The sequence below is a fragment of the Aotus nancymaae genome, unplaced genomic scaffold, assembly GCF_030222135.1.
Source record: "Aotus nancymaae isolate 86718 unplaced genomic scaffold, 86718_ANA_hifiasm-v0.15.2.pri h1tg000097l, whole genome shotgun sequence".
Classification (NCBI taxonomy): domain Eukaryota; kingdom Metazoa; phylum Chordata; class Mammalia; order Primates; family Aotidae; genus Aotus; species Aotus nancymaae.
Genome location: NW_026988512.1, coordinates 2705814 through 2718508, shown reverse-complemented (window position 1 = coordinate 2718508; position 12695 = coordinate 2705814). Strand labels below are relative to the sequence as shown.

The 12695-nt window shown below is 39.0% G+C and overlaps 1 protein-coding gene across 2 annotated transcripts in view; it reads right to left on the bottom strand.

Moving 5' to 3' along the window:
- Positions 1 to 2833: 2833 nt before the first annotated feature.
- The window catches only part of HOOK3 (hook microtubule tethering protein 3), a 137302-nt gene continuing 127440 nt past the window's right edge, over positions 2834 to 12695 (bottom strand). For both annotated transcript variants that reach the window (XM_064370005.1, XM_012476023.3), the window contains 3 exons: positions 11551 to 11655; positions 11308 to 11379; positions 2834 to 6301 (listed from right to left, as the gene is read on the bottom strand). In XM_064370005.1, coding sequence (XP_064226075.1) covers positions 6161 to 6301; positions 11308 to 11379; positions 11551 to 11655 — 318 coding nt within the window. In that variant the 3' untranslated portion in view covers positions 2834 to 6160. The remainder of the gene's footprint in view (positions 6302 to 11307; positions 11380 to 11550; positions 11656 to 12695) is intronic.

Below are 12695 nucleotides of genomic sequence, written 5' to 3'. Positions count from 1 at the left end.
TTTCTATAATTTCAGTGCAATGTGAAGAATCCAAGGAAGCTCATGTTTTAAGTCAACAGTAATTAAATATGTTTTATAAGTTTCTGCAGTCATAAAGATAACACATGTGAACTGGTTTGATAAAAGGCTATTTAAAAAACAAAATAATCTATACATACTTCCTCAGAAAATCGTCAGTGATTTAAAAGAGATGGATGCCATCCCATTTGTACTGCCCTTTGTTTTCTAGAAAGAAAGCTAAATATTAATACTTCGGTAATTTGAGGGATTGGGGAGAAATTAGCTCTGTTAGCAGCATATTATGTTATGTTTTTTAGGCTTCTGGGAACTGAACAGCATTTGCTGCAAAACTTTAGACCATTTCTGTGCTAAAACTGGACAATAAAACATTTTCAACAAAAGGAACATACACCAATTACTATTTAAATATTCTTTATACAAAGTAAAAAACTGGGTAACAGATACATTGAGAATAGCCTTCCTCATAGAAAAAACTTTGTGTTTCCTCATAGAAAAAACATTCAAATCATTATAGTTATATAAAGAATAAGCTCTGAAACCTCTTTCTAAATGTAATGAAACTAGGTTGGATAATTATGAAATAAACTGCCATTTTGACAGAATTATAGGAAGAGAGAGTATCTTTATTGAATGGAAAATCCTTCTGATTTATAAAAATGGAAAAATAGAAAAAGTGATAAGATAATTTTCGAAGATTCTGACATCCCATTTTCTTTTGCTCAGTAGAGTCTCCATCCTACTGTAGGGCATCACAGAGGCTTCACTGTTAAGAAGTACAATGCTGTATCAGTTTGACCGCCACGGCTAGGCAAAGAATCCCTTCATAATATAAGGATAAAAACTCAAAATATTCTTCTACAGTTTCAGGAATAGATAACAAAAAGCACTTTGTCTTCATGTTGTTATTTTGCCCTCAGCAAAAAGCAAGATGCCAAGTACTCTCCTCTCACTTTAGACTCAAAGATGTTCTTAAGCACGTGGCTGTAAACTAGCTGGGTTTTAACTAGCTGTGGGATGTGGATGCTTTTTCAGATAAATCACACATGATCCAACTGGAGATAACTGTAAACCTCCTGGAGTCAGAAATCTGGACAATAAAAGACTAAACGCAGAGTTAAGAGAATTTTAAAAAATAATTTAGATTTTTGTTTCAAGATAATTCTTATGAAGATTTCCAAGTTTTTAACATGCTGTTATCATTAAAACAACAGGTGAATGTTAGTGAGGGAGCAAGAGAGGTTGAAAAATATTTCAAACCTTTACTTAGCTAACAACAATAAACTAAACTGCTACTTTTGAAAAGGAGACAGGAGGCTGGGTACAGTAACTCATACCTATAATCCCAGCACTTTGGGAGGCTGAGGCAGGTGGATCACCTGAGGTCAGGAGTTGGAGAGCAGCCTGGTCAACATGGTAAAACCCCGTCTCTACTAAAAATACAAATATTAGATGGCTGTGGTGGCAGATGCCTGTAATCCCAGCTACTAGGAAGGCTGAGGCAGGAGAATCGCTTGAACCCAGGAGGGAGAGATTGCAGTGAGATCGTACCACTGCACTCCAGCCTGGGCGACTAAGGGAGACTTCATCTCAAAAAAAAAAAGAAAGAAAGAAAGAAAGAATGAGTGAAAAGGAGATAGCAAAGTGGCTATGAATAAAATGTATCTTTTCTTCAACTTAGCTCATCTTTCACTTAAGAATCACTACCTACTAGGCCGAGTGAGATGGCTCACACCTGTAATCGCAGCACTTTGGGAGGCCAAGGCAGGCGGATCACGAGGTTAGGAGATCAAGACCATCCTGGCCAACATGGTGAAACCCCTATCTCTACTAAAAAACAAAAAAGTTAGCTGGGCATGGTGGCACACACCTGTAGTCCCAGCTACTCGGGAGGCTGAGGCAGGAGAATTGCTTGAGCCAAGATCATGCCACTGCACTACAGCCTGGGTGAGTGACAGTGCAAGACTGTCTCAAAAAAAAAAAAAAAAAAAGAATCACTCACTACTGATCTATTTGCATAGCAGCATGGATTTTCATTCTTTTGTGAGAATTACTGGAATATATAGGCTGATGTTTCTGACTAGATAATATTTAACTTAATTTTGTACAGTTAAGCTTTTATTATATTGACAATAAAACCTCAACAAAATTACAGACAACAATTTCATCCTTATTATAGCCTAATCATCTCATTAACCCAATTATACCAGGTTAAGGATGTCTAATAGAAATGTTAATCTTGGTAAATTTTGGCACACAGGGTCTTTAGGGACTTCTTTTTCTGCATTACTATCAAATAGACAAATGGTAAAAGATATGACAGAGTTTTTCAAGTTCTTTTATATATGTAAAATTGTATACCTTATTCTCTTCAGATATACACTACTATATTTTCTGGATTACAAACTTTTAAAACACACTGTAGAACATAAATGCTAGGTTTTAATATTCCTTAGTTCTTTACTTTGTATTTTCTCACCCTGGTTCTAAGGAAAACAGAAAATGAGCTTTCTGTTTATAAGACTTCAGACACTGTGGTGACAGCATGTTCCAACCCAACACAGCAACCCTGCCCTTACTCCACGCTGGTGCCGGCACAAGCTCCACTGCACAAGCCCATGTGGCCCAGGAAGCTGCTGTGTGCCAGTAGTTTGTAAAAATACAGCACAACATCACTCACAATGAGACAAAGCTCCTAGTGTCTTAAACTTCGATAGACCATACAACATGACAAACCTCCTAAGGAATCATTAATCATTACTAAAGAAACAGAAATGTAACAAACCCTGTCCAAAGCTGGACACATGACATGGAGTTGCACCGTTACAGTTAAGTTTTATTTTTGGCTTTCTGATACCTAAAGTACATTCAGAAGCTATTTTATCTTATTTTTTTACAAAAGGCTGCTCTGTTTTTACATGTCATAAAATGTTTAGAAATATAATTTCTCCTATGTAATGAAACTAATATACTACATTTTATAGGTACAGTAAAGGAGAATGAAAGTTAGAAATGTAAACATCAAAATAACAGCATACAACAGATGCTGAAGAAAAGTCAAAAGTATGGCTGGGTGCAGTGACCTCATGCCTGTAATCCCAGCACTTTGGGAGGCAGAGGAGGGTGGATCACGAGGTTCAGGAGTTGGAGACCAGCCTGGCCAACATGGTGAAAGCCCGTCTCTATTAACTCACAAAAATTTGCTGGGCATGGTGGCAGGTGCCTGTAATCCCAGCTACTTGGAAGGCTGAGGCAGGAGAATTGATTGAACCTGGGAGGTGGAGGCTGCAGTGAGCCGAGATTGCACCATGGCACTGCAGCCTGGGCAACGAGCAAGACTCCATCTTGGGGGAAAAAAAGAAAAGTCAGAAGTAAAAGCTTGGCGCCTTTCCAACCCAGTTAGAGAACAGTATCTGGGTAGCTGGATGGGTAGGAGACTAGGCCTGGGGGCATAAATAGAAAATGAAAATCAAAACCTCTCATCTCACAGAACAAAATCCATTCAGTGAGTAGTTCACAGACTCTTATTTTTTTTTTTGAGACAGAGTTTCGCTCTTGTCACCCATCTGGGGTATAATGGCGCAATCTCAGGTCACTGCAACCGGGGTTCAAGCGATTCTCCTGCCTCAGTCTCTTGAGTAACTGGGAATACAGGCACGCGCCACCATGCCTGGCTAATGTTTTGTATTTTCAGTAGAGACCGGGTTTCACCATGTTGGCCAGGCTGATCTTGAACTCCTTACCTCAGATGATGTGCCTGCCTCCACCTCCCAAAGTGCTGGGACTACAGGCATAAGACAATGAGCCCGGCTCTAATTTTCCCAAAATTTTAACTTACCAAGGTTAGGGCTCACATCCCAGTTTGCTTTATTGATTGACTGATTAATTGATTGAGATGGAGTCTCGCTATGTCGCCCAGGCTGGACTGCAGTGGTGCAATCTCAGCTCACCGCAGTCTTTGCCTCCTGGGTTCCAGTGATTCTCCTGCCTCAGCCTCCCAAGCCGGGATTACAGGCATGTGCCACCACGCCCAGCTAATTTGTGTAATTTAGTAGAGATAGAGTTTCACCATGTTGGCCAGAATGGTCTCAAACTCCTGACCTCAAGTGATCCACCCCCACCTAAGCCTCCCAAATGGGATTACAGGTGTGAGCCACCAGGCCTGGCCCCAATTTGCTTTAAAAACCAGTTGGATCCTCAAGCTATTTGTGAAATATGGGTAGGGGTAAGAACTATCTGAAATAGTTTTTAATCTTTTACTTTCAAAAGTTTCTACACCGATCAGGTCTGCATAGCCTCCTGAAGCCTTACACCAATTCTACTCCTGGCTGTCTCCGTTTATCCCTGACTCTGACTGCTTTGTGGTCTCATCAGGCAGAAGCATTCAGGCTGCGCTCAGACTTCTGTACTTAATGTAAGAAATTAGTACAACGTATGGAATGTATGGATTCATTTCTGTGTATATTCTAATATGTTTCTTCAACCATGGCTTCTGAGGACAAAGAAAAATACTACTGATTTTTAGGTCAACTTTCTTATTAAAAAGCAAGGATTTAAAAATCAAATACTTGAATATAGTTTCTGAAAATTCTTAATTACATTTAGCTTGATTTAAGGTTACTTATTTGTATTTAACATAAATAACTAAATGAAACCTGAACTTCCAAATAGCAAGTACACGAGAAAACATTCTCCTATGTTAGGTGACCTATCTAAAAATAAAAAATAGCATGATCTTATTTCAGAAATTTTTTGCTTTCAAAAAATGGACTATGTTGCAAGAAAAAGACTGAAGGAAAATTTAAATATAATTTGGGACCAAATACATAAGTCAATATGGAAAGTTAGAAGGCATTTCATTTTTAAATGAATGATATTTCGCACTTATATAGCAGCTTATATATACAAAGTGCTTTACAATGATTACTCATTGACAGCCCATTCATCAATGTAAATAAACGTGGTTTACAATCTGTTAACAATGTAATAAGCACTTTGAGGCAACCAAATACCCAAGAGAATCTATTTAGTAACAAATTCCTGGACTAGCAGATAGATGTGAGAAAAAAACATAAAGAGATCTGTCATGATATAACATATAAGAAGTTACTAATGTTAATGACTGATATTAAGATGTCAAGTGTTAGGAATTATTAAAAAATGGAAGGGTTTATATTAAGGAATAAGTAAAACAAATGAGGCATAAGTCAACAAATAGTCCAAAAGGTAAGGCTACCCAATAACTTGTACCTATATGAAAGATTAAATCTTTTAGATGTGGAGAGAAACTGAAGGTATAATATAAATGTCAACCACATTGCTAGACTCTGATCCCCAGTTACTAAGATATTCCAAAACAACAACAAATTAATGTAGTGCCTGATATTTTTTCTTTTGTAATTTATCCCAAAATACCTTACCAATACATTCACTTCTGCCAGCAAACCAGATAGCAGGAAATAATGAAATTTTATGTATTTATGTTTAAAAAATAGTCTCCAAATCTTTGGGCAAATTTAATTTCCTATAAAACAATGTGAAAACTCATTTTTTCCCTCAAATAATTCGACCAGGTGCCTTAGAGAAGATATGCTTAGCACCTCTGCCAATGTATTTATGTCTTTGCAAAAAGAACACTTGTCAACCATTTTGTAGAGTAAATATGCAAGTTATTTGAACTGTACTTGGAAAACAACTGAAAACACAGATTAATACATCATAAAAATATTAATTCCCTTTAAACAAAGACATTCTTATAAAGCATGGTAACACACAGGCACAATAAAGAATATAAATTGTATATAATTATTGGCAGAAAATCTAATTCATTACAAAGCCTACACCTTTGAGGAAGAGGACATTTTCATACAAAGAAAAGTATTACACTATTATACAACATTTTTAATTGGACTTGTACAAATTTTTGGCACATTAAAAAGAACTGAAAGGACTACAAAATAAGAACCAAAGAAACTAAAATAAAGATACGGGAGAGAGAAAAAGTCCTCAGAATGAGAAACACTAAGTATTGGCATAGAAGACAAACAAAAAATAAGCTGGCTGAGCTTCCTGAAATGGTGTGTGTAACAGAAGGATGCTGTGGGTGCAGGCGTCTGTACTGTGTTTGGGCAGCAGTACTTTTCTACCTTGCTGCAGCCGGCTGCACATGGCCTGGGTACGATCTTCTGCTGCTGGTCGCTTGCCTCTGCCTCGCCAGAAACGACTGCCCTGAGCCTGTGCTTGCCAGTCTATCTTCAGCTGCCTTTTTATGCAGAGTCATTCCCTGCAACATTAAAACAAAAAAAAAGGAATCAATAAAATAAAGTGGAATCTACTTTGACAAAAGAAAATTTCATTATGCAGAATTTGTTACATTGCATCATACAGCACAATTAGGAATATTAATTCTACTCACTATAGATTAAAATCTCATAGAGGCATTTTAGTTCCCACAATTAGGTACAAATTTTCTTTGGAAAAATTCAGGCTTAAATGTCTGATTTTACAACAAACAAAACAGCAGATAATAGAGACAGACATTACCCATACCCAATCATACTTCCTTTCAAATTAAATGTAAAAAGTGATTTTCCAAGGAAGAGAGCACGATTGGTAGCAGTAGATTCACTCCAGGGGTAGAAATCACAGGTTTTATTTAGAATGAGAAACACAAAAGCTTGTTTTGTTTCCTAAGGTGGAAACCACAATAGGTAATGTACATACCACCATGCTGTTTTTCTTCACTTCAAGCCAGACCTGAATTCTCAAACAAATTAAGAAAACTTCCTGACAGTCCACAACAGAGGGCCCAACCAACAGGAGGGGGTCTTTCTTGAAGACAGGAGAAGGATCGCCCAATAGTTTAGAAGGGAGAGAAGGCAACTGCTGGACTCAGAGCACCTTAACAGGAGGGAGGAAACCTCCAGGGCACTCCCTGACTACGGAGGAATGACAAGAATATGATAATAACACTATTTACAAAAGGCAGAAGTCTATGAGTAGATCAGGAAAAAAGCAATTTTTTGGTAAGCATCTAACAAGACAATGAAGAATCCTAGCCAGAGAAACATTAAGAACTGAGAGACGGCCAGGCTGTAACACTCTGGGAGGCTATGGTGGGAAGATCACTTGAGGCTAGAAGCTCAAGACTAGCCTTAGCAAAATAGCCAGAGACCCTCTCTCTAAAATAATAAAAAATTTAGCTGCACATGATAGCATGCCCATACTCCCAGCTACTTGGAAGACTGAGGTGAGAGGATCACTTGAGTTCAGGAAGTTGAGGCTGCAGTGAGCTGTGATTATACCACTGCACTGCAGCATGGGAACACTGCAAGACCTTGCCTCAAAAACAGTAACAACAACAAAAACAAAAGAACTGAGAGCTGTTGTTTAATCTCAACAATTACTGAATACAAGTAAACTGCTGGGCATAACTGAAAGCAGGCAGCAAGGAAGAAGAAACTAATCAAAAGGCAAAAGGAGAGCCAGGTGGAAAAGCCAAACTACAGGATGCAATGAACTATGTGCAGAAGACAGAAAACTGGAAGATACATCACTAGCTAGTTTCTAGGGAAAACACAGGTCCTGACTTTGCATTTTTTCTTTTTTCTTTTTTTTAGATAGAGTCTTGCCACTAGCTGCCCAGGCTGGTCTTGAACTCCTGGGCTCAAGAGATCCTTCCACCTTGGCCTCCGAAAGTGCTGGGATTGCAGGTGTGAGCCACTGCGCCCAGCCTCAGCTTTGCATTTTTAATACAATTTCAGTCTATCCTGTCAACCCAAAAACACAATATTTTCCAAATGACAAAAATCTAAAACACATTTTTAAATTCAACTTGAAATCAGAGCATTTAAAGTTTTGAATAAAATTGACAAATATTTATTGGTAATCTTTAACTTATAATTTTGGCTACATATATTAAAATGTATATTTTATTTAAATATTCTAATTTTTTCACTTTCACATTTCAAACAGTTTATTAAATTCTTCACACAGGTTAAAGACCTCAGTATACGGCATTCTCTGAGCTACTTAATACCTCTTCCCACCACTAATCATTTCCATTTTCATTTAAGTTATGAGACGCAGAACTTTCTGAATGTAAGCATGATGGTTTACTTATCTGAACATAACTTCAGGGAGTCTATTTGGCATTATTCCTTCACTCTCTGAAGAGTTAAAAATTAGAACTTTATTTTTTTTTTAATTTTTTGAGATGGAGTCTCACTCTGTTGCCAGGCTGGAGCTCAGTGGCGAGATCTTGGCTCACTGCAACCTCCACCTCCTGGGTTCAAGCAATTCTCCTGCCTCAGCCTCCCGAGTAGCTGAGACTACAGGTGTACGCCACCATGCCCAGATAATTTTTGTATTTTTAGTAGAGATGGGGTTTCAACACGTTGGCCAGGATGGTCTCAATCTCTTGACCTTGTGATCTGCCCGCCTCAGTCTCCCAAAGTGCTGAGATTACAGGCGTAAGCCACCGAGCCCAGCCAGGACTATTCTTTAGAACCACTTCACAGATAAATCAATCTGGTTCTGTAAGAAACACAATATGTGAAGTCATAAAAATCAATCAAGAATATGAATTATTGGGCCGGGTGCAGTGGCTCACATCTGTAATCCCAGCACTTTGGGAGGCCGAGGTGGGTGGATCACGAGGTCAGGAGTTCAAGATCAGCCTGGCCAACGTGGTGAAACTCTGTCTCTACTAAAAATACAAAAATTAGCCAGATGCGGTGGTACATGCCTGTAATCCCAGCTACTTGGGAGGCTGAGGCAGAGAATTGCTTGAACCCAGGAGGCAGAGGTTGCAGTGAACTGAGATTGCACCATTGTACAAGCCTGGGCGACAGAGTGAGACCTCATCTCAAAAAAAAAAAAAAGAAAGAAAGAAATTATTAATAAGGCCTGAAATGCAGAGGTCTAAGATTGCTAACACTAAGCTTCCAGAAGGACAGGGAAGAGACAGAATAGTTTAAAAGTCACAAGTAATTCCCAGAGAATTTCCTCAGATATATAGTTTTATTTTTTTCTATTTTTTGAATTTTAATTTTCAAGAAAGCCATATTTGTTTGTTTTCTGAGACGGAGTCTTGCTCTGTTGTCAAGGCTGGAGTGCAGTCATATGATCTCGGCTCACTGCAACCTCTGCCTCCCAGGTTCAGGCAATTCTCCTGCCTCAGCCTCCAGAGTAGCTGGGATTACAGACACCTGCTACCACACCTGGCTAATTTTTGTATTTACAGGCATGAGCCACCGCACCCGGCCTCTATTTATCAAAAATAGTATTCTAACTCTGATATAATTTCCTCTTTGGTTTTTAAATTGCAGTAAAATCTTAGATATGTAGTTTTTTTACTTTGAGACAGTCTCACTCTGTCGCCTGGGCTGGAGTAGAGAGGTGCAATCTTTGCTCACTGCAACCTCTGCCTCCCGGGTTCAAGCAATTATAGTGCCTCAGCCTCCTGAGTAGCTGGGACTACAGATGTGTGCCACCATGACTGACTAATTTCTGTATTTTTACAGAGGTGAAAGACCTCAGTCTATTCTGACACAGGTTAAAGACCTCAGTCTATTGCAAGGGCATTCTCTGAGCTATTTATTACCTCTTCCCAGCACTCATCATTTCCCTCAACCATCACTTCCATCAACCTCTCCTTCCCGAGTTCAAGTGATTCTCCTGCCTCGTCCTCCCAAGTAGCTGTATTTTTAGTAGAGATGGGGTTTTACTATGTTGGCCAGACTGGTCTTAAACTCCTGACCTCAGGTAATCTGCCTGCCTCGACCTCCCAAAGTGCTGAAATTATAGGCATTAGCCACTGCATCCAGCCATAGATATGCCTTTTTGACCAAGGCAAATATAGACGTGAAAATAATATATAATGAAATTTATGAATTTTTGATGGAGATTAAATCACAGTGTTCAGAGGCCAGAGACATTAACCTTTAAGAGGCAATATCAATTATAACTGTAAAATAAAAACAATGGTACTGTCCCATAACAGAGCTACAGGGTCACAGGGGGATGTTAAAAGGAATCTGGGGTGAAGTGCAGTGGCTCACACCTGTAATCCCAGCACTTTAGGAGGCTGACGTAGGCAGATCACAAGGTCAGGAGTTCGAGACCAGCCTGACAAATATGGTGAACCCGTCTCTACTAAAAATACAAAAATCAGCAGGCATGATGGCAGGTAACTGTACTCCCAGCTACTAGGGAGGCTGAGGCAGAGAATCACTTGAACCCAAGAGGCGGAGGTTGCAGTCAGCTGAGATCGTGCCACTGCACTCCAACCTGGATGCCGAGGCAATATTCCGTCTCAAAAAAATATAAAAATAGAAACATAAAAGGAATCTGGTCCCACTTCTTCATTTCTTGTCTCAGATAACTTTTTTGTGTGTTTTTTGGGAAAGACAGTCTTGCTCTGTCACCCAGGCTGGAGTGCAACGGTGCGATCTTGGCTCACTACAACCTCCCCTTCCCAAGTTCAAGCGATTCTCCTGACTTAGCCTCCTGAGTACCTGGGATTACAGGCATGTGGCACCAAACCCGGTTAATTTTTGTATTTTTAGTAAAGGTGGGGTTTTGCCATGTTGGCCAGGCTGGTCTCTCCTCCTGACCTCATGATCCACCTGCCTGGCCTCCCAAAATGCTGGGATTACAGGTGTGAGCCACCACACTCAGTTAACTAACATTTTTTAAAAGGCAGAAGTGGTCTTATTGAAAAGAACAAAGAACAAAAGTAAGACAGAAAGTCTTGGGAAAATACTGAAAGAAGTGCAGCACTCTTTAAAATCCCTAACTATTCACATCCCAACTAGGATGCTAATGAGCATTAGTTTTTGTGTTGGGATATTCAATTTCAAAACCTCCAGTGGTTCAGGGTCTGACAATGTGAACATTTTCCAAACCCCATGAGATAAACTACCCTCAATCAAAGTACCATGCTGCAAAGACACTGAAATAATCTCACAAAACAAAACTATTGCATCTGTTTAGATGGTATTAGTGTCCCTTCCCTTACAATAAAGTCTCTGACGGACAGAAATTAGACTGACATTTATCTTTCTATCCTCTAGAAATAATGATGTTTTGAAAATGCTCTAACCCTGTTTACGGCGGTTCTCATATTAGCTTTTCAGTTCAGAAATAGCATTAAGATTCTGTTAGTGTATGATAGGATAGCAATTACTTTCAGATTCATTCGGTAGAATGACTTCTACAGTAAAGGGAATATTAAGTATTACATATTAATTGAACTTTTCATTATTCTCCGAAGTACTATGTTCTTACCATATTGTACCAGGCACTAACAATGTATTTTTCTTCCATCTCTCTTTGACTCTTTGTTTTCTCATATTCTTTCTAAAAAAACAAAAGGACATGTAAATATGTAAAGATATAAAATAACTCAATATAAATAAAATATTTACAATTAATTGTTAAAATCCATGGACACAACTGTAAAATATAACAAGGCTCCCAGGACATTAAAATCAAAATGCAATTATTTTATTATACAGTATAGTGAACTACCTCTAATGAGTGAAACAGTCGGTCTCGTTCCTGGAGCTGATTTTTAAGAGCTTGTATTTCTGGTGCTGCTCCTTGATTCTGTTTAGGATCTAAAGTACGAATAACCTGCAAAAAATAATAGAAATAGAAATTCCATTTGACCCAGCAATCCCATTACTGGGTATATCCAAAGGATTATAAATCGTTCTACTATAAGGACACATGCACACGAATGTTCACTGCAGCACAGTTTACAATAGCAAAGACCTGGAACCAACCCAAATGCCCATTGATGATAGACTGGACAGGGAAAATGTAGCGCATGTACACCATGGAATATTATGCAGCCATCAAAAACGATGAGTTTGCGTTCTTTGTAGGGACATGGGATGAACCTGGAAACCATCATTCTCAGCAAACTGACACAAAAACACAAAATCAAACACCGCACGTTCTCACTCATAGACGGGTGTTGAACAATGGGAACACATGGACACAGGGAGGGGAGCACTATACACTGGGGTCTGTTGAGGGGGAGTGGGGGGGACAGCGGGGGGTGGGGAGTTGGGGAGAGATAGCATGGGGAGAAATGCCACATATAGGTGAAGGGGAGGAAGACAGCAAATCACACTGCCATGTATGCACCTATGCAACAATCTTGCATGTTTTTCACATGTACCCCAAAACCTAAAATGCAATAAAAAATAATAATAATAGAAAAATTTTAAAAGTCTCAAGCTTAAAGAATGTAACATTTGATAAAAGAATTAGTATTTTTTTTAAATGAAAGGATAAACTTATGAAAAATCAAAGGTTATCTTACAAGGGTATTTTAGAAAGTAAATGTGGCCTGGAGTAGTGGCTCATGCCTGTAATCCCAGCACTTTGGGAGGCTGAGGCAGGTGGATCACTTGAGCTCAGGAATTTGAGATCAGCCTCGACAACATAGTGAGACCATCTCTATAAAAAATACTTAAAAATTAGCTGGGTGTGGTGGTGCACCCATACAGTCCCAGCTACTCAGGAGGCTGAGGCAGGAGGATCCCTTGAGTCTGGGAAGTCGAGGCTGCACTGAGCTGAGATTACATCACTGTGCTCCAGCCTGGGCAACAGAGCAAGACTCTGTCTCAAAAAAATTAAAAAAGTAAATGTATGAAATAGTATTA